Source organism: Salmo trutta, chromosome 12 (assembly GCF_901001165.1).
Source record: "Salmo trutta chromosome 12, fSalTru1.1, whole genome shotgun sequence".
Classification (NCBI taxonomy): Eukaryota; Metazoa; Chordata; class Actinopteri; order Salmoniformes; family Salmonidae; genus Salmo; species Salmo trutta.
Window position 1 is genome coordinate 83,160,286 of NC_042968.1, and position 19,108 is coordinate 83,179,393.

The 19,108-nt window shown below is 42.1% G+C and overlaps 2 protein-coding genes across 5 annotated transcripts; one reads left to right on the forward strand and one right to left on the reverse strand.

Annotated features, from left to right (window-relative positions):
• The first annotated feature begins 3,036 nt into the window (after nt 1-3,036).
• On the forward strand, nt 3,037-11,385 carry bbs1 (Bardet-Biedl syndrome 1). Of its 2 annotated transcripts, none has more exons than XM_029770036.1 (17): nt 3,037-3,305; nt 4,261-4,334; nt 4,499-4,533; nt 4,734-5,006; nt 5,216-5,262; nt 5,499-5,537; nt 5,647-5,719; nt 5,861-5,992; nt 6,234-6,340; nt 8,113-8,233; nt 8,348-8,506; nt 8,723-8,792; nt 8,943-9,101; nt 9,266-9,399; nt 9,524-9,652; nt 10,344-10,430; nt 10,569-11,385. In XM_029770036.1, the coding sequence occupies exons 1-17, from the start codon at nt 3,277-3,279 to the stop codon at nt 10,653-10,655; spliced, it is 1,755 nt and encodes a 584-aa protein (XP_029625896.1). In that variant the 5' UTR covers nt 3,037-3,276; the 3' UTR covers nt 10,656-11,385. The 2 variants fall into 2 exon arrangements, with proteins under 2 accessions (XP_029625896.1, XP_029625895.1); XM_029770035.1 differs by having other exon boundaries at nt 3,040-3,305; nt 9,518-9,652.
• On the reverse strand, nt 11,098-18,769 carry si:dkeyp-50d11.2 (calpain-1 catalytic subunit). 3 transcript variants are annotated; one of them, XM_029770033.1, is made up of 22 exons: nt 18,570-18,769; nt 17,988-18,294; nt 17,815-17,884; nt 17,461-17,579; nt 16,487-16,620; nt 16,203-16,371; nt 14,865-14,948; nt 14,692-14,777; nt 14,453-14,527; nt 14,179-14,339; nt 13,935-14,095; nt 13,824-13,835; nt 13,449-13,660; nt 13,305-13,344; nt 13,127-13,192; nt 12,998-13,055; nt 12,837-12,901; nt 12,667-12,735; nt 12,454-12,532; nt 11,944-12,060; nt 11,791-11,849; nt 11,098-11,599 (listed from the first exon to the last, which is right to left on the reverse strand). In XM_029770033.1, exons 2-22 carry the CDS (start codon nt 18,261-18,263, stop codon nt 11,573-11,575), a joined length of 2,139 nt encoding a protein of 712 aa, XP_029625893.1. In that variant the 5' UTR covers nt 18,264-18,294; nt 18,570-18,769; the 3' UTR covers nt 11,098-11,572. The 3 variants fall into 3 exon arrangements, with proteins under 3 accessions (XP_029625893.1, XP_029625892.1, XP_029625894.1); XM_029770032.1 differs by having other exon boundaries at nt 18,565-18,767; XM_029770034.1 differs by lacking the exons at nt 16,203-16,371; nt 16,487-16,620 and having other exon boundaries at nt 18,565-18,767.
• Nucleotides 18,770-19,108: the final 339 nt, after the last annotated feature.

Consider the following 19,108-nt stretch of genomic DNA (forward strand, 5'->3'; position numbering starts at 1 on the left):
TGCTGGCCTGTCAGAGGGAGGATGAGTGTGGTTTAAACTTACTCATCCTATCGTTGGCGTGCAGGCTGGTCCCAGCCTCTAGACGCATCTTTGTTGCCAACCATAGTTGTCTTCTTATCTTCATGTGTGTACCCGAGAGTCAGACACCCAAGGACAGTGCCTGTTTTTATGCTACAGTTAGGACAGTTTCTGCTTCCATTCTACCAGCCCCTCCCGTACACCTGTCCTTGAGCGGCCCCACAACCAGGCATTGTGTGTGTGTGTCACGAGTCTACTCAGCCTACACTACTAGTAGCCAGCAACCCTCCAGTTAGTCACGTCTATTATATGTTGCTCAATCTATGTTAATACAATATAAACCTCTTAGTGCATTACAGTCCGTTCATACTTAGGCCTACATCTACTGTAAATGGTAATGCATCATATCTAATAAGTGAAATAAAACCCAACAATACTTATTAGCTTAAAGGTATAGGTTAAACTTTAACACCCCATTATGCAGGGCCAAATCTCACAATATATACTGTAGCTTTTTTGCAAAACACCACATTTTAATACACATCTACAATCTATTCATAAAAAAATCTGAGAACAGTAATATTTTACACACACATGAAAGTACCCATAAGCAATAATTTATAGTGAAAAAAACACAAATGTGAAAAATATGTATATAGCGTTTTAGAAATAGAGACAGTGATAAAGATGTCTTAACAAAAGTTGATTTACAATCATGTATCTACTGCACTGAACAGACACGTCTTACCAAAATAGGTTGTTGAATCGAACTCTAGTTATCAATGAAAGTGTGTTCTTAACTAACGATAATTAATAAACTCATTACCTGAACATCAAGCATTTCCTTTCTGTAGTCCATCCATGTATAATGCCTGGTTTTAAAGCCTCTTGGTCTTTTATCATTTGGGAAAAAAGTCTGTCCTCCACCCTCTCTCTCTTCTGTCCTCTCTCCTCCATGACCCAGAAACCAATCAGTGTTTGAGTAGTATGAGGCCTTTTCTCGTTTGGGCAAATGTCCGTCCTCTCTCCTCCATGACCCAGAAACCAATCAGTTGTTGAATGGTCGAGGAGTGTGTAAATTCGTTATTAGGCAAACGGAAGATGGGCCTTCAATCCCCGATAGCCTCCTTTGGGCAATGAAGTGTATTCTATCACAGAATAGTTTTGATATCTGCCATACCCCCCTTTGAATCAGCTGTTATATTGTCAGAGGAGAAAAGCATGCGCACATTTAAAAACAATATGCTACGTATCCTTTTGTATGTAGAATGTCTTGCACAACTAACTTAATTCGGTTTTAACACTTTACACATTTTTGGGGATCCACCCTTCTCTCTTTATGTAGTGTTGTCTCTTTTGTCGTGATGTGTTTTGTCCTATATAATTATTATTTTTCTTTATTTTTTATCCTAGCCTCCATCACCGCAGGAGGCCTTTTGCCCTTTGGTAGGCCGTCATTGTAAATAGCTGGACTCCACAGCTGGACTCCAATCAATTTGTAGAAACATCTCAAGGATGATCAATGGAAAGAGGATGCACCTGAGCTCAGTTTTGAGTCTCACAGCAAAGGGTCTGAATACTTAAGTAAATAACGTATCTGTTTTTTGTATATGTATATATACCACACATTTGCAAAAAAATCTAAAAACCTGTTTTTGCTTTGTCCTTATGGGGTATTGTGTGTAGATTGATGAGATTTTGTATTTATTTAATCCATTTTAGAATAAGGCTGTCACGTAACAATGTGAGGAAAAAGTCAATGGGTCTGAATAGTTTCCGAATGCACTGTATGACAGATTAAGTATATCCTCCTGAGACCCCCCCAAAAACATTTGGTATGAACAAACATCTTACAAGATTGTTTTGGGAAAAAATATTGAAATGTATATTTTATTATAAGTGCAAAATTGTCCCCTGTAGTGTTCATTAAGACATTAATATGAAATAAAATGTACATTGTAATATTTTTTTCACATTAAATAAGAGCTAAATAAGAGCTTATCAAGAATTGTCCTCTGTAGTGGATACCTGGATGCCAAAACTGTTTTTCACCTACTGTACCAATTGACTGAAATGTATATTTTATTATAAGTGCAAAATTGTCCCCTGTAGTGTTCATTAAGACATTAATATGAAATAAAATGTACATTACAGTCAATTGGTACAGTAGGTGAAAAACAGTTTTGGCATCCAGGTATCCACTACAGAGGACAATTCTTGATAAGCTCTTATTTAGCTCTTATTTAATGTGAAAAAAATATTACACAGTCCTGACAACTCACTTATTTCTAAGATACACACTTAATAGAAAAATTTGAATATCAAAAAAAAAAATGTAATTAAGTTACACACACTACTTTTCAAATTTCCACAAAATGTGCTAATTTTGACAGCAGACATTTTTTTTTTACTAGGAAGATAAAGTTGTCAAAGTCACACCCCCACACGTGATATAATTTAAAAGGCCAGACTATCCCCTCAAAGGGAAAACAGGACTTAATACAGTGACTTGTATGGCCTCAGAGATATGGACCAAGGACTGATGTCTACTAGAGAGAACAAAAATGAATTGCTGGGTCTCGGGAGGATATAGGCCAGAATTACACTTAGTGTACAAAACCTTAGGAACACTTTCCTAATATTGAGTTAGTTACATGACCCTTTGTCGTCAGAACAGCTTCAATTCATCGGGGCATGGACTCTACAAGGTGTCGAAGGCGTTCCACAGGGTTGTTGACCAATGTTGACTCCAATTGCTTCCCACACTTGTGTCAAATTGGCTGAATGTTACTGAGTGTGAAATCCCAGCAGTGTTTCAGTTCTTGACACTCAAACCAAGGCACTTAAATATTTTTGTCTTGCCCATTCACCCTCTGAATGCACACCTAGACAATCCATGTCTCCTCCCCTTCATCTACACTGATTGAAGTGGATTTAACAAGTGATATCAATAAGGGATCATAGCTTTCACCTGGTCAGTTTGTCATGGAAAGAGCAGGTGTTCCTAATGTTTTGTACACTCAGTGAATACGATCAAAGACCGAGACGTCACAGTGGCCGTTTAATAAGCGGAACTATTTATTGAGGAATCTTTTCTCTGTTGCGCCTTCCTTGCTGCCATAGAAACGGGAAAGCCGATCTGCTAACGTAAACAAGCAGGCAAGCTAAAGTTAACCAGCTAGCTACCTCAGTGGCACACAAAAAAAATTGCATCACAGGATATCCTTGCAATATTAATTGAGGAATATCATATTGGACATGTCTTCAGTCTCACAGATGAAAGAAAAGTAAGTTCCATTAGCTAGCTACAGGAATGCAAACCTTTCAGTTGACGTTTCGTTAACTAGCTAACGTTACGTCTAGCAATCAAGCAAGCCAGCTAGCAAACGTTAGCAGGATATCAAGCAGGCCAACTTTGCTATCTCTAGCTAGCTAATCGCATTAGCTAAAAAAACTGTTTGAATCAATGTCGTTTCCACATCATTTCAACAACAAAAAATATATGTAATGAGGTTGAATCAACGTAGAAAACTGATTAGATTTGCAAAAAGTCTAACATTTAAGGGTTTTTTTTTCACCCAACTTTTACCTAAATCCTATGATATAACGTTAGTGACCTGTTTTGTCGAATTCACATTAGTTGACAATTCAACGAAATGTAAATCGACACTAAGTTAGACGTTGAAATGACGTCTGTGCCCAGTGGGTAAGAGCCCAAACTACTACCTTTTCCCCTACTGTATTTATTTATTTTATTTATTTTGCTCCTTTGCACCATATTATTTATATTTTAACTTTTAACTTTCTTCAAACTACAAATCTACCATTCCAGTGTTTTTCTTGCCATACTTTATTTACTCTGCCACCATGGCATTTTTTTGCCTTTACCTCCATTATCTCACATCATTTGCTCACATTGTATATAGTCTTATTTTTTTTTTCTACTGCATCATTGATTGTATGTTGTTTTACTCCATGTGTAACTCTGTGTTTTTGTATGTTGTCGAACTGCTTTGCTTTATCTTGGCCAGGTCGCAATTGTAAATGAGAACTTGTTCTCAACTTGCCTACCTGGTTAAATAAAGGTGAAATAAATAAAATAAAAATAAAAGTAAGTTAACTAACGTTATTCGACAGATTTTCTACATAAGCCCAGCAACACTAACGTTAGCTAGGCTAAATTATGGAGTAAAAATTGTTGCCTTGCTTCAAAACAAATAACGTTACTCTGTCTCTTAACAGTTCTGAGACCAGTAAATGGTTAGATGCACACTACGATCCAGTGGCCAATCTCTATACTTTTTCATCTTGCATTGGTAAGATTTCACCTTAGTTACCACCAATTTCTAATTTCTGTCACTAGCCTTGTTAAATGTACATTTGCTCAAGTTTTGTGGATATATATTTATTAATGTCTATAAATAAATTGTCTATTTCCTGAGACAATGAATTTACCCGGGCCTGTATATTTATTTTACAGCTCTTGCAGACCTGCATGGGGATGGTGAGAATAAGGTAAGAATAATGTTGCTACACTTGCTACCAGCGATTTCTTAATCTGCCACTAATCCTTTTTCTCATAGGAAGAAGCTCTTGTTTTTGCATGTTTTTTGGTTGACTCCTTTTGTTCTATGGGTGCGTGTACGTGTGGTGTTTGATTAGTATGCCTTTGATTTCTGTGTACAAGATTAACATTCTCCTTCTTTCTGTTCTAGTTGGTGGTGGGGGACCTGGGAACTGGTTCATGCAACATGAAGCTGAAGGTGTACCGTGGAACTGGCCTGATGAGTGAGAACACATTGCTCGATCTGCCCACTGGCTTGGTTTCTTTCCTCATGGACCAGCATGAGCCACGCACGCCTGCCATCGCTGTGGCTTCTGGCCCCTTCATCTATGTCTATAAAAACCTGCGGCCCTATTTCAAGTTCACTCTCCCTCCGTTAGAGGTCAATGCCCTGGAACAGGACGTCTGGAACCAGGCAAGGGAGGTGAGTGGAGCTGCAAAGATTTCAGCAAATAAAAAATATATAATTTCCCCCTACACTGTTAGAGCAACAACTTTTGAGATGTTTTCAATTTTGACTTGCTGTACTTTTTTATCTGAATTAGCGGGTTTTATACACCAGCCAAGCTTCTGGGAGAGCACCATGGTTCTCTTCTGATTGGCCTGCTGTACTAACCCTTCTCTTTTCACAAGGACATGATTGACCCATTGAGCTTAAAGGAAATGTTGGAGGGTATCCGGTAAGTTTCTGCTAATAGCATGCGTCGAGTTATGTTCCCAATTGACTGTTGATTTTATTTAGTTGCCTATGCTTGATTATCTGACCGTCTTACAAAGATATATATATATATATATATATATATATATATAAAACCATTCAAAAGACTGTACGATCAAAACTGGTTACTCTGACAAAATGGCATTATGATCAGGGTCATGGTAATAATTAGTGCTACCCTCTCCTGCCTTCTCATAGAGACAAAGCTGATGTTCCACTCTCCGTCAGATCTTTGAGGTAACAACTCAGTTAGATAAGTAACTCCGGCTGTTTGTGTGAGTGAAGTGCCTTCTGATACTGGATCAGACTGAAGTGTCATCACCATTGATCCCTTCTATTTGTCAAGGTTCCTCATGTTGGACCCACAAGACACGGAGGCTTTTGTGAACCTTCATAAGGCGCAACCAATACGAAGACAGGTAGCCTTCCTCACAGCAGTCATTAGCTTGAGCAATGTGACACACACACACACACACACACACACACACACACACACACACACACACACACACACACACACACACACACACACACAGTCAACTGTTTGTATGTGCTCTTAGACTGTTATTACATGCATCGGCACCCTGAAGAAGAACATGGCTGATGAGGATGCAGTCAGCTGTCTGGTTATTTGCACTGAGAGTAAAGATGTCTATATCCTGGACCCTGAGGCCTTCACCATCCTCTCCAAGGTATGTTCAATACATAAAGAGGAATTTACAATGACCGATCAATCATTGGTTCGATGTGATATGGGAGGAAGAGCGTGACAGTTGCTAGTGTAAGAGGGGCATTTGCTTCAATTCCATATGCAGATTTGTATGAGACTTAACTTTTTTGTTGTTGAATTATCCAGGTTCAGTCATGTTGTTGAATTCATATGGTTTACTCTCCCAAGTCCCTCTGTTGACATCCATGTTCTTGTTGCCACAGATGTCCGTCCCTAGTGCTCCCACTCAAATGGATGTGACTGGTCAGTTTGATGTGGAGTTCCGGATCACTGTGGCCTGTCGCAATGGGAATATCTACATCCTCCGCAGGTATGGCAACCACTGACCAAAAATTACCTTTGTCTCTATCCTTTACAGACAGACTTTACAGTATGTTGCCTGTAAAAATAAATCTGGCAATGTTTTATTTAGAATCCAATTAATACGGTCCCATTTTACCACATTCTTGCCAGGATAAGCCTTTTATATATCCTGTGCACATGCCAGCAAGTTTAGGAGTGGGAGCATGTGGGAAGTAGGGGTGCTCGGGCACCCCTGAAAAATCTAGAGAATAAAATATATACAATACATTTAAAAAATCCTCACAAAAGTAGTGCACTGGGTCTTTACTAGTCCAATATTAGTGGAAGGATATAGCTGTCTGTAGCACGGGTCATTTATAATTTTTTCCTACACTTAGAGTATCTTCATTATGATACCGATAGAAATAATAGCAATATATATTTTCAAAAACATGTGAGTCTTGTGTTCATATTTCACAACCTCCGCAGGTTTTTGGAGTTGCTTATACGCAATCGAGCAAAATAATAGGCCTACACTTGATTTAGGCTGCATTGTTGCATGCTGAATGTTTCTGATCGGTGATAGATCAACACTTGATTTAGGCTGCATGCTGAATGTTTCTGATCGATGATAGATCAACACTTGATTTGGGCTGTATTGCTGAATGTTTCTGATCGATGATAGATCAACACTTGATTTGGGTTGTATTGCTGAATGTTTCTGATCGATGATAGATCAACACTTGATTTAGGCTGCATGCTGAATGTTTCTGATCGATGATAGATCAACACTTGATTTAGGTTGCATGCTGAATGTTTCTGATCGATGATTGATGACCCAACTAATAGATGAGCTACCACATCTACTTATTTGTCCAGTCAGAGAATTAACCAAATATACACATGGAGATTCAGTGAAACAAAACCACATTGATTGATTAAGACAAGTCACAGGCTTTTTGTTTGGGAGTAGGCCTATGTTACTAAGTGACTACAAGTAAAAGGCAAAATAATCCACTTGTTAATTAAACTACATACAGTAACATGCTGGCAAAATGTTCTGCTCAGTGTTATTAAATGAGTCAACTAGACAAGAGGATCATGAGCAGCACTCACCTCAGCTAACATTTCAACAGTCTAATTGTAGCCTAATATCCAGACAGAGATTTAGTGAAAAGAAAAATGTGACAAATATTTATCAAGAGTCCCCACACTTGTCTCAAAGCAACGCAAAACGGTGCTAAAATTGTTGAACACACGTTGGGTTAGCCTACTTTATTCCAATATTTTAGTCATTCAGTTATATTTATTCCCACACTAATTATTTCTGGAGCCATCCAGTTGTGGTTCAGAAAACAGTGCATGCGGTGGGCAATCCAAAGAGATGGGTGAAGTGACATGCCTCACAAAGTTTACAACTGCCAGGATAGTAATAACGGGCGCTGCCTAGCAACCATCAAGAGCTCAAGAGCGTAATGCATGCCAATTCCACCTCAGCATTACTAAGTTGTAGGCAGAACTTTACCTCAATCATGACTAGGTCGGTTTGCGGAAATAAAAGTTTCTGCTTTGATACCGACAATACTTTTGAGATATAAAGAAACGGTGGGAAAATGTCTTGGTTTGAAAGTTGTATATGTTTTGAGGATGAAATCACACATTGGCCTGTCATAGGGACGGTCCTCCCCAAGAACTTGAAGTTTAAACGCATTACATTTGGCCTGAGTGTATTACTGCCAGCCAATGTTTCTTTTCAGAGGAAATAGCTGGATGTCATTTTGTTGTGCTCTGTGTTTGCAGGGACTCCCCCAAGCCCAAGTACTGTATTGAGCTGTCTTCTCACCCTGTGGGGCTGGTGAGGATGGGGAAGAGTGTGGTGGTGGGATGTGCCCAGGAGACACTGCAGGGCTTCACACAGAAGGTGGGTAGCACCCTCTCTCACCTGCACTCAGTCAATTCAGTAGAAACTGCAGCTGTGTGACGTGATAGTTGGAAGAGGCCTGTGTGTGTGTCTTGTCCTGTCCTCTGTGTCCAGGGGAAGAAGCTGTGGACGGCTTGCCTGCCAGCCCCTGTCACTACCATGGGTGTGATGGACCTCCCCACCAGGGGCTTCCAGGCAGTGTTAGTGGGCCTGGCTAACTGTGAGGTCCACCTCTACAGAGACAAAAACCTCATCAGCACCATCAAGACTCCGGTAAGACACCATGGCTAGACAGGCCAATAGGTTAGTAGCTACTGGGTTCTGATGAAACACTCTTTAGAAACAGATTCCCATGCTTATTTCCTGCTTGTTTTAGTTTTGTCTGGACTTGGCACACACAAAAAAATATGGTCATGTTTTTGGAAAGACGATTTAGGTTTGTACGCCACTGCCATGATTAGTTGTGACTGTCAGTCCTCTGTGTTCCAGGATGTAGTGACCAGCATTTGTTTTGGGAGATATGGACGAGAAGACGGAACCCTTATAATGACCACCAAAGGTACAGATCACCTGTTCATTTAAGATGGAATCTTGGGATTGGAGGTCTTGTTTAAAAGAGAGTCCTCTAGTCTAGGATGCTCAGTACAATGGACAGATGTTGAAATGAAGTCCCCTGCCTGATTTCAGTGTGTGTCCCTGTGTTTTGTAGGAGGTGGTCTGATAGTAAAGATCCTGAAGAGGACAGCTGTGTTTGATGACAGGGACTCTGCCCCAGGTCCCCCTCTGGCACAAAGCATCCGTCTCAATATCCCCAAGAAGACCAAGCTGTACGTGGACCAAACTATGAGGGAACGGGAGAATGCTGTGGGTACGTATGTCCAACCAGAACTGTAGTCTAGCCTGGCCAGTGGCCACCACCTCCGGACTAAACAATGGTTTGCTTGTTTCTCTGCAGTTTTGGAGAGAGTTTTGAGGTCTTGGGTCTGTGGGTCAGTTTTTTTAAATGTTTGGTTTGGGCCATGTGTTTTCCAGCAATGCACAGGGCCTTCCAGATGGACCTGAGTCGTCTGCGTCTGGCTGCAGCGAGGGCCTACGTAAAAGCCCTGGAGTCCAGCCTTACACCCATGTCCTCCAGCCTGTCTGAGCCTCTCAAGATGAATGCAGTGGTGAGTCTGATGTCCTGGTGTCTGAGGGAATGTCAGTGTCTCGAGTAGAATCACAGCCATGGTTTAGCACACAGTCAGAACTCCTGGTTGGGTCTCTCTCATCCTGTCTGTGTTTTAGGTGCAGGGCCTGGGCCCATCCTTCAAGCTAACTCTGAACATCCAGAACACAGCCGCATGCCGTCCTGTCATGAACTTGGCCATCAGCTTTCTGTATGACGAGAGCCTGTATAGTATGAGGACAGCCTTCTTCAAGGTGACCTTCCTTTTAACCCATCATATATCGTCACATGACCAGTGATATTTACTGTACACCTCACTAATGTCGCTGGGTAGTTTCTATACATTTTATATACAGGTATATCTCACTGGTCATCCCCAAAGCCAATTTCTCCTTTGGCCACCTTTCCTTCCAGTTCTCTGCTGCCAATGACTGGAACGAACTGCAAAAATCACTGAAGCTGGAGACTCATATCTCCCTCACTAGCTTTAAGCACCAGCTGTCAGAACAGCTCATAGATCACTGCTCCTGTACATAGCCCATCTGTAAATAGCTCATCCCCATACTTTATTTATTTATCTTGCTCCTTTGCACCCCAGTATCTCTACTTGCACACTCATCTTCTGCACATCTATCACTCCAGTGCTTAATTGCTAAATTGTAATTATTTCGCCACTATGGCCTATTTATTGCCTTACCTCCCTTATCTTACCTCATTTGCACACACTGTATATATACTTTTTCTACTGTATTATTGATTGTATGTTTGTTTATTCCATGTGTAACTCTGTTGTATGTGTTGAACTGCTTTGCTTTATTCTTGGCCAGGTCGCAGTTGTAAATGAGAACTTGTTCTCAACTGGCCTACCTGGTTAAATAAATAAAATGTTTTTTGTTCACTATGGCTAGTAGCCTGAATATTATTGAATGTGTTCACTCTCCACAGATCCCCCTACTGGTTCCTGGGCTCAACTATCCTATTGACACATTTGTGGAGTGCCTGAGTGATAAAGGAATCTCTGACATCATTAAAGTAGGCATTTTATTTCTCTGTTACTCTATTTTTCCATTAGGGGACTTCACTGTGTAGCCATTTCAGTGCCTCCTTGAACATAAAACCTATGTGAAAGTAGAAGGTAAGCTGTTGTTGACACACGTTGTGTGATTACAGGTATTTGTGCTGCGAGAGGGCAAGAGTGCACCCCTGCTGACTGCCCATATCAACATGCCCGTCAGTGAGGGACTGGCACTCAACTGAGAGGGAGAGAGAGCGAGCAGCATCTTTAGACCCTGGGCTGGCCTCTATGCTCTCACTCTGTGCTTCTAGCGCCCTCTAGTGGCAGGGCTGACTCAAGGTTACTGGGACATTAACAGGATCAGCTTGTGTTGGCCCCAGAGGTGGTTAAAAGCCATGTGTAGCATACGTACTGTAGGACAGGAAGTAGGGCTATTTGTCCTTAGAGGGAACTCCATAGAGAGAAATGGGTTTACAATCACAGGATTTAAAATCCAAACATAAGTGAAATGGTAAGCTGTGTTTTGGTGGATAGAGATGTCAGGACCATTATGGTAGTTATGAATACAGTCATTATATTTATATATAAATCAGCATTATTTATTGCTCTTTAAAGTTAGTTAAATAATTGCTGGAAAAAAACAGATGTGCTGCTAATTTGTTAATGTTCAGATTATGACAGATGTTCAGATCATTCATTGCACTTTATTTTCAAAAATGAAAGATAACAAAAATCCATACGTTCCTGAGAAGTGCAGCAGTATCCAGAAAGAGTTGGTCTTTTCAAACACTTTTTAAATGTACTTGATAAAACCTTTTAAATGTCTTATTTTCACTCCACATTTCAAGGCATTTTTGTTATTGAGGTTAGAATATCTGTTTTTTTATTCTCTTCAAACTAAGGCTTTACATTTATTAACTTGTCAGAATATAAATCCAACAACTTGTTTAAAAATAAAAATCACTAATCACTGTTTATTTAATTTTTTTTATAAAATGAAAGTCAAGCACCGGCAACATTCAAAAGCATTTGTGTTCTTCTCTACCTGTTTTAGAACCACAACAAGTCACATTTAAGACAATATTCTATGGCCGTTGTGATGCGTAGTTGGAGTCGGGGTGACGCCACCAACACAAGCAGGCCAGCGCCATCCATCTATCTAGGCAAACATGGTGAGGGAGATCCACTAAAGGAAAGAGAGCAAAGACTTCAACACATTTAACAGCTTAAAGTAGTCACACTTTGATGACACCACTAAAACATTGATAAAGAAAGGAACTGTTGTGTCTGGGCTCAAAAGCAGTGTTTGATGTTAACACTCCACAAGCTGCTCTCCCTCAAAAGAAGAAGGCCGTGTTTCTGATAGTGGTGACATACCTGGAAGAAGCTGAAGGAAACCACCCCATCTACATCAGTGTCCATTTCTTTAAAGGTCTCTAGAATGGTGAACAGAGAGCGGTTTGTTCAGTCTACTGGTGTTAGTAGCATTATGACATTATCACTGCTGTATTCAAGGTGAAATCCACTCACTGAACATGGTCTCCAGACGGATGAGACAGTTGACAAAGTTATCAAAGTCCACGTTCAGGTCTTCCTTGGCGTAGCGTAGGATGATGAGTTGGAATAAGTGGTTGGTCAACTTGAAGCCTGATGTAGAGAAAGGGAGAGTGGGTGAACAGCACATCAAACAGCTCTTATGATCTCTCACCTAGACAACTAGTCTTGTCAGCAAAACTATTTTGGGCTTTTTGCCTGCTTACACAAAGGGGTAGCTTGTCATGGTAGTACTAGGTAGAGACTGGTCTCTTGTTGGATAAAGTGACCAGGGGCAGAGCTGGTCATGTTATTGTGCACTTAAAAGGCCTCTAGTCAATACGTGTTGCAGAAGTTCAACGTTAGTTTGATTGAAATTTAAAGGCAATGTTCTCACGTTAGAGGAGACTGCATTCACAGTAAAGGCACAGTAAACTCTGCGCTGGTTATATTATTGTGCTTTATACATTTTGTGAGGATGCTACTAGAACAGGAATAAAATGGTACCAGATGATTCCAGTGCCATCCGCATTTCATAAGAGCTCATGGTGCCAGATTTATCCAGGTCAAACTTCCTAAACACAGTCTGACGTGGTGGAGGAGAGGGAGAGAGGTTATTTACAAATGTTGGCAACAGCAAGCATGGTGTGGAAATCATACCCAACAATAGCTTGGAAATCTCAGAGGTCTATTTAGAAGAGTAGGACATGTTTGACTCACCAGGTACCGTTTGATCTTCTCCCACAGCACATGGAACTCTGTCAAGCCCAGCTTCCCGGTGCCGGTGGTCTGTCAAATAAATGTCAAGGACAGACAGAGGAATAAAGAGGAAGCACAGTGATAGTTGACACACATCAGGGTGGGTATGAAGAAGGTGTAATTAAGGATACATCCATGAGAGTTATCATGCAACGACACGCCTCCTTCCCAAAGCCGTCTGTCTTCAGGTCCTTATCTGTGACACAAAAAGTGACAGTGAACACACCATACAAGTCTTACCTCACATGCCTTTTCCCTTTAACCAAAAGAGATGCCAGTATAACAGACTCACGCTTGCTGATGATTCTGTTTAGGATGGTTTGAAGCTTGGAGGCACTGATCTCCGCTTCCTGTGAGAATAAAATAAAGTAAGAAAGGACTACAAGTACCATGTATCCCGCCAAAAATGTAGTCCTCTCACCGCTCCAGCGAGCTGTCTGAAGAGACCCTTGAAGCCTGCATCAATCTGGCTCTCGTCCAGCTCTACCTGCAGCAGACACACACAGACAGTTTGGCTTTTCTGTCATCATTACAACTGTGGTATACTGATTAGTCAATAGATTAATCTTGGTTTGAATTAGTTCAAAATCATTTCTCACCTCCTCAGGCAGATCAGCTGTGATGTCATCATCCAATTCCCTGTTAGGAGAGGATCAAGTCTTTAGCCAGTTTCATTGACTTGAGCTTTTCATATGTCTCTCTCCCTCTGTCCTACCCACCCCACCCCACCACCATTCACTCACTGGGAGTCAGCTGGCTTTTCAGAGAACACCCTGAGCACAAAGTCTCCGTCCTTCTGGGGCTCGAAGGTGGAGGGGACGACGATATACTCTCCCTGGGGCAGGCAGAAGCGGGTGCTGACCTCTCTCAGGTTGATGAAGAGCTCCGACCGGGCACTGGAGCTATGGGTCAGGAAGAAGTCCCTCTTTAGATGCACCCCGGCCTGACCTGTAAACTGTCCAGGAGAGAGGAGGAGAGGAAAGGAACAGCAAAAGGAGAGAAGGAAAGAGGATGATAGGAGATAGTACAGAAATGAGAGGACCAATATTTGTGGGTAGAGATTGCTGTTATGGTCTCATGCAGAGATGGACTCCTAGCATTACCAGAATGTGTCATACCTCTTCTGGAACCTAGAAGAGAGAAAGAAAGGTATTTAAGTCACAGCATTTGTACAAATTCTTAACTTCACTGTTACCAAATACAAATAATTACTGAAGTAAATATCTTGCCTCATAGATGGTGAATCCAATGGTCTCCATGTCTTTCCCCTCACGCCGTTGCCGACGACGATCCTTCTGCATCAGCGCCACTAGGAAGCTGCAACCTGATTGGCCATCTGTGTCTGGGTGCTGAAGGGCCACTTTGAATTGAGGGTTGAGCCAGAACGTTGCTGTAGAGAAGATGGGAAAACATAAAAACCCAAATCTATTACTCCTTGTCCCCCTTCTCTCTCAATTCATTATCCTAATGTACCTGGGTAGTTCCTGCAGCCCCCTGCAGTGCTGCCTCTCCTCCACTCTCCAGGGTAGAGCGCTGAGCTCCACTTCTTCACTTGGCTGGCCTGCAGGGCGTCTGCTGTCAGATTACAGATCTCCAAACGGCTGAACTCACGCAGAAAGTCACGGAATGACATCCTGTGTGGGAGGGTTTATGGGAGAGACAGAGAGACTGGTTTTGAGGGTACTATTAGCTTAATATTGTGTTAGGATAAAAATATAAAATATTTAAAAACTCTTGACAAACTTACCAGAACTCGCCATCTTCACTACGGTTGTACAATCTAGCTCTGACCGATGGGTCAACTCCAGCCCACTCTCTTGAACTGAAACCACAAAGAAAGACTGACACATTTTTTAAAATACATGTCACCAGCCCAAGTTGACTCAAGACTGAACTTTTCCTGAACTAACACTTACCCAATTTTCCTCCACCTCATTCCCCTCTAGTTATCTCACCTCTTATCTCTCCCTCCCCCTCTTCTCTCACTTGTCACTCCAGGCTCCGGTCCACTCCATCTCTCCCCAGGGGTTCCTGATCCGCAGGAGCTTGGTGGGACTTCCTTTAAACTCCACCTAGCCAATAAGCATGAGGTGCTGTCTGTTATAAAACTATATGTGTATTGTTAATCAAAACTTTAATTAGCCAGGTCATTCTCTCACCTCCTCCACACCTGTCACAGAGTAGGCATGGCCTTTCACCAGCTTCTTGAATGTCATCGCCTCCATCTCGAAAACACCAGAGATCTGAAAGAATTAGAGAATTATTTTGTACAGGATCTATATCGCACAAACAAGTTGTTTCTTAAAGAAAAGTGTGTGTTTGTGTGGTATGTGTCTGTTTATGTAGAAGGCCAGCATCCCGGAGTCGCCTCGTCACTGTTGACGTTGAGACTGGTGTTTTGCAGGTACTATTTAAAGAAGATGCCAATTGAGGACTTGTGAGGCATCTGTTTCTCAAACTAGACACTCTAATGTACTTGTCCTCTTGCTCAGTTATGTACCAGGGCCTCCCACTCCTCTTTCTATTCTGGTTAGCGCCAGTTTGCTCTGTTCTGTGAAGGGAGTAGTATGCAGCGTTGTACGAGATCTTTAGTTTCTTGGCAATTTCTAGCATGGAATAGCCTTCATTTCTCAGAACAAGAATAGGCTGACGAGTTTCAGAAGAAAGTTCTTTGTTTCTGGCCATTTTGAGCCTGTAATCAAACCCACAAATGCTGATGCTCCAGATCTCAACTAGTCTAAAGGCCAGTTTTGTTGCTTCTTTTCTTTAATCAAAACAACAGTTTTGATTAAAGCTAACATCATTGCAAAAGGGTTTTCTAATGATCAATTAGCATTTTATAATGATAAACTTGGATTAGCTAACACAACGTGCCATTGGAACACAGGAATGATGGTTGCTGATAATGGGCCTCTGTACGCCTATGTAGATATTCCATAAAAAATCTGCCGTTTCCAGCTACAATAGTCATTTACAACATTACCAATGTCTACACTGTATTTCTGATCAATCTGGTATTATTTTAGTGGACAAAAAAAAAAGGCTTTTCTTTCAAAAACAAGGACATTTCTAAGTGACCCCAAACTCTTGAACGGTAGTATATGTGAATGCGTTTTAACTATACTTGTGGGGATCAGAAGTCCCCACAAGAATAATAAACAAACACAAATTTGACCATCTGGGGACATTTTGTTAGTCCCCACAAGGTCAAATGCTATTTCTATGGGGTTAAGGTTAGAATTAGGGTTAGAATTAGGTTTAGGGTTAGAAGCTAGGGTTAAGGTTAGTTTTTCAGTTTAGGGTTAGGTTTAGGGGTTAGGGTTAGAAGCTAGGGTTAAGGTTAGTTTTTCAGTTTAGGGTTAGGTTTAGGGGTTAGGGTTAGGTTTAGGGGTTAGGGTTAGGTTTAGGGGTTAGGGAAAATAGGATTTTGAATGGGACTGAATTGTGTGTCCCCACAAGGTTAGTTATACTGTGCGTGCGTGTGGTGTGTTGCTAACATCTATGGAGCATCCCAGCAGGGAACCTCGCTCCACTGCTCTACTGATTATGCTGAACAGGTCTGGATGGGCCTTCTTCAGCTCAAACATCTCTGTCACGCCCCCTGTGAAGTCCTCAAACCCCTCCGATGTACTGCCCCCTGAGAGGGCCTCGTAACAGCCATTGAGCCTGCAACACAGACAAACAGTTGCGTCTCGTAGCAGCCATACAGTTCTGTTATAACAATTTGTTATGTTGTGTCTGTACAGTAAATTGTCTTTCTCTCGCCGTCCATTGTCCTTACTTTGCGTAGGCCTTCTCCAGCAGGGCGCTCCAGAACTCAGCCCCCTCTGCTGAGTGGAGAAACAGCAGCTTCCCATCCTTCACTGGCAGCCTGTCATCAATCACCACATCCACCCACTCCCCAAACTGCCAGAACTACACACCAGGTGCACATGGGAAACGAGCAAAACTGCTACAAAATACTATTTGGTATACACACCATATAAATGAAGTTATGTACAACTTCTGTGATTTAAGGATGGTTGTGTTTATTATGCTGCATTCAATGCTGGGAGAGGCTCTGCTGCAGAACTTTCTGCATACTGCAGTGCACAGAGTCAGGTTGCCAGGAACAGAGAAGATTGCTTGGCAGCAAGACAATTGCAGTTCAACTGACTCCCCAGAGTGTTTGTCCAAAACCAAAGAGGTAAAACAACCGCTGTGCTCTTTCAGTTATGAGTGTATTGCCTCTGGTGCTAAGTGAGTGCCCCAGATCTTTATCCCTTGTCCCTCTCTTTGGGTGGCATGCTAAAGGGCTAAGCTGGCTGGTGGGCTGTGGGACTGGCCTGGTGCTCCCTGTAGGAATCTGGCAGCAGGGTGCTTCAGCAGCCCTTCCCTGCTTTTCTGAGTGACACGCTTTTTACGTCCACCTATAAATACTGGCAGTAAATATAGCAGCATGCATGCAGCCTGTGGGGACAAGACTGACTGGAGGAGTTGGGGGATGTGGGGCAGTGGCACTCCCAACACTGTGCTGGGTAGTGGGGAATTTAGGGTGGAGGGCCAGATCAGTTGCAGTAGCTAGTGTATTGTAAAGGTCTGTGCATTTGGGTGTACTGTCTACTGAAATAAAGGCCATTAAGTCACAGCAGACAAACTGGATATTGAGCTGGAGATGGGTCAAATATTTCAATATGTAGGAAAACAGGAGTAGCTCTGGACAGGACAGATATAGCCAGGAAAAAGTGGTAAGGACTGATAGGAGTGTAGAAGTACCTGGAAGTGAAAGATCCCAGCATACTGTTGGTGGAAGCTCTGCCCATGGGGCACCACCCGATGTAGTAGAGTCTCATTCAGTGTGAGTGAAGCAATCGCTGCCAGCAGCCAACAGTCACCTGGCCCACAAAATATACCACATGACATTACTTTAGGTGTGCCTAAATAACTTAGCTATGATAATCAAATCATGGTTTGAGAAAAGTAGGGGTATTGTCATCATGCAAGTCTCCGTCTCTCTGTTAATCTATCAGTTCATGTCCTTTCGTCACCATTGCATATAAGAGTCCCAAAGCCCAGCTTCATAGCACAGTAGGGCAGAGGTTGGGCACATTGTGGGCAATCTGAACTCACCCAGAGCTCCCTGGCAGACGTCTGTGCGCGTGGCTCCGTCTACGATGAAGTGAGGGTCAGAGCAGAACTCCTGAGGAACACAGAGAGAGTTTCTACGGGTGAGACAAGTATCAAGATGGATAGGAGCATCTCTGCCGTAGAAAGTCAAACCTGCAGATGTATCTTTCCCTCACCGTGGGGCGCATCCACCGGACCCCCTGTGTCTTTGTCGAGCGTGACCCCAGCTCCTTGAAGCCCAGCGACGAGATCTGAGCAGGGAATGCATCATCCTCAAACAGCCGTCTGCTCTGCAGACTGTGGGACTGGAGATATTCAAAGTCTTGGCCTAAGAACTTCAGGGCCTTGTCATTCTGACCGATGCCCTCATTGCGGTCCCACTGGCTCCTCAAACGAGCAGCCACTCCAGAGGCAAACACACGTTCAATAACCTGCTCCCTCACCTGCTCCATAGCCTGCTCCCCAACTCCACTCAACAAACAGCTTACACACACACACACACACACATTCACACAGAGAGAGGGAGTAACAAAACAGTTATACTCATATTATAGTTCATGTATTTTTTTATTAACACGTTGGGTAAATCTCAGGCAAATCCTTTAAAGAAGTGTTCACCACTTATTGACTGAATGCATCAGATTATTGATAACAAAAGCGACTCAATGCATTTTTGCGAGTGTACGAACACAAATGCATCCATCCATTCCTATTTGTCATATATTACAAAAACAATATATATTTTTTAAATACCTTACAGACGTGTTTACGCCGAGAGTTTTTGACCGCCACTGTTAAATGCCTCGCCGTGCTTCATTGAACTAAAAGCTGGGTTGGTTTTCTGGCTGCCACTCAGATTCTCCCACCGACCGTCCCATGGAAGATTCCTCTAGGCCTGCGCAAAGCATTTTGCATTACTCAGCACATATCTTTCGAATTCAACAAAAGAAAACGTGTTTGATGAGAGGTGCTTTTCCATACACACACCAAATTATATTATATAGCCCAAGTATATTGTAAGATATGAGGTGCAATTTAGCAGGTGGCCTAACTTGATTTGAAACGCATTTGTCAGTTGAATTCATCTAATTAAGGACACTGAATAATGAATAAGTGTTTTTTTTCCCCCGATCTCCCGTATGAAAAAAATGACCCAATAATGAATAAGCATGGATCATGTAAAGATATGAAGTCGTTTTAATGTACATGTTTCTGTGAATCCCCTCTTTGCTGTTTACAACAGAACTTCACAGAAAGTCTGGCATCAGCTGAGTTGTTTTACTGGAACAATGCCTCC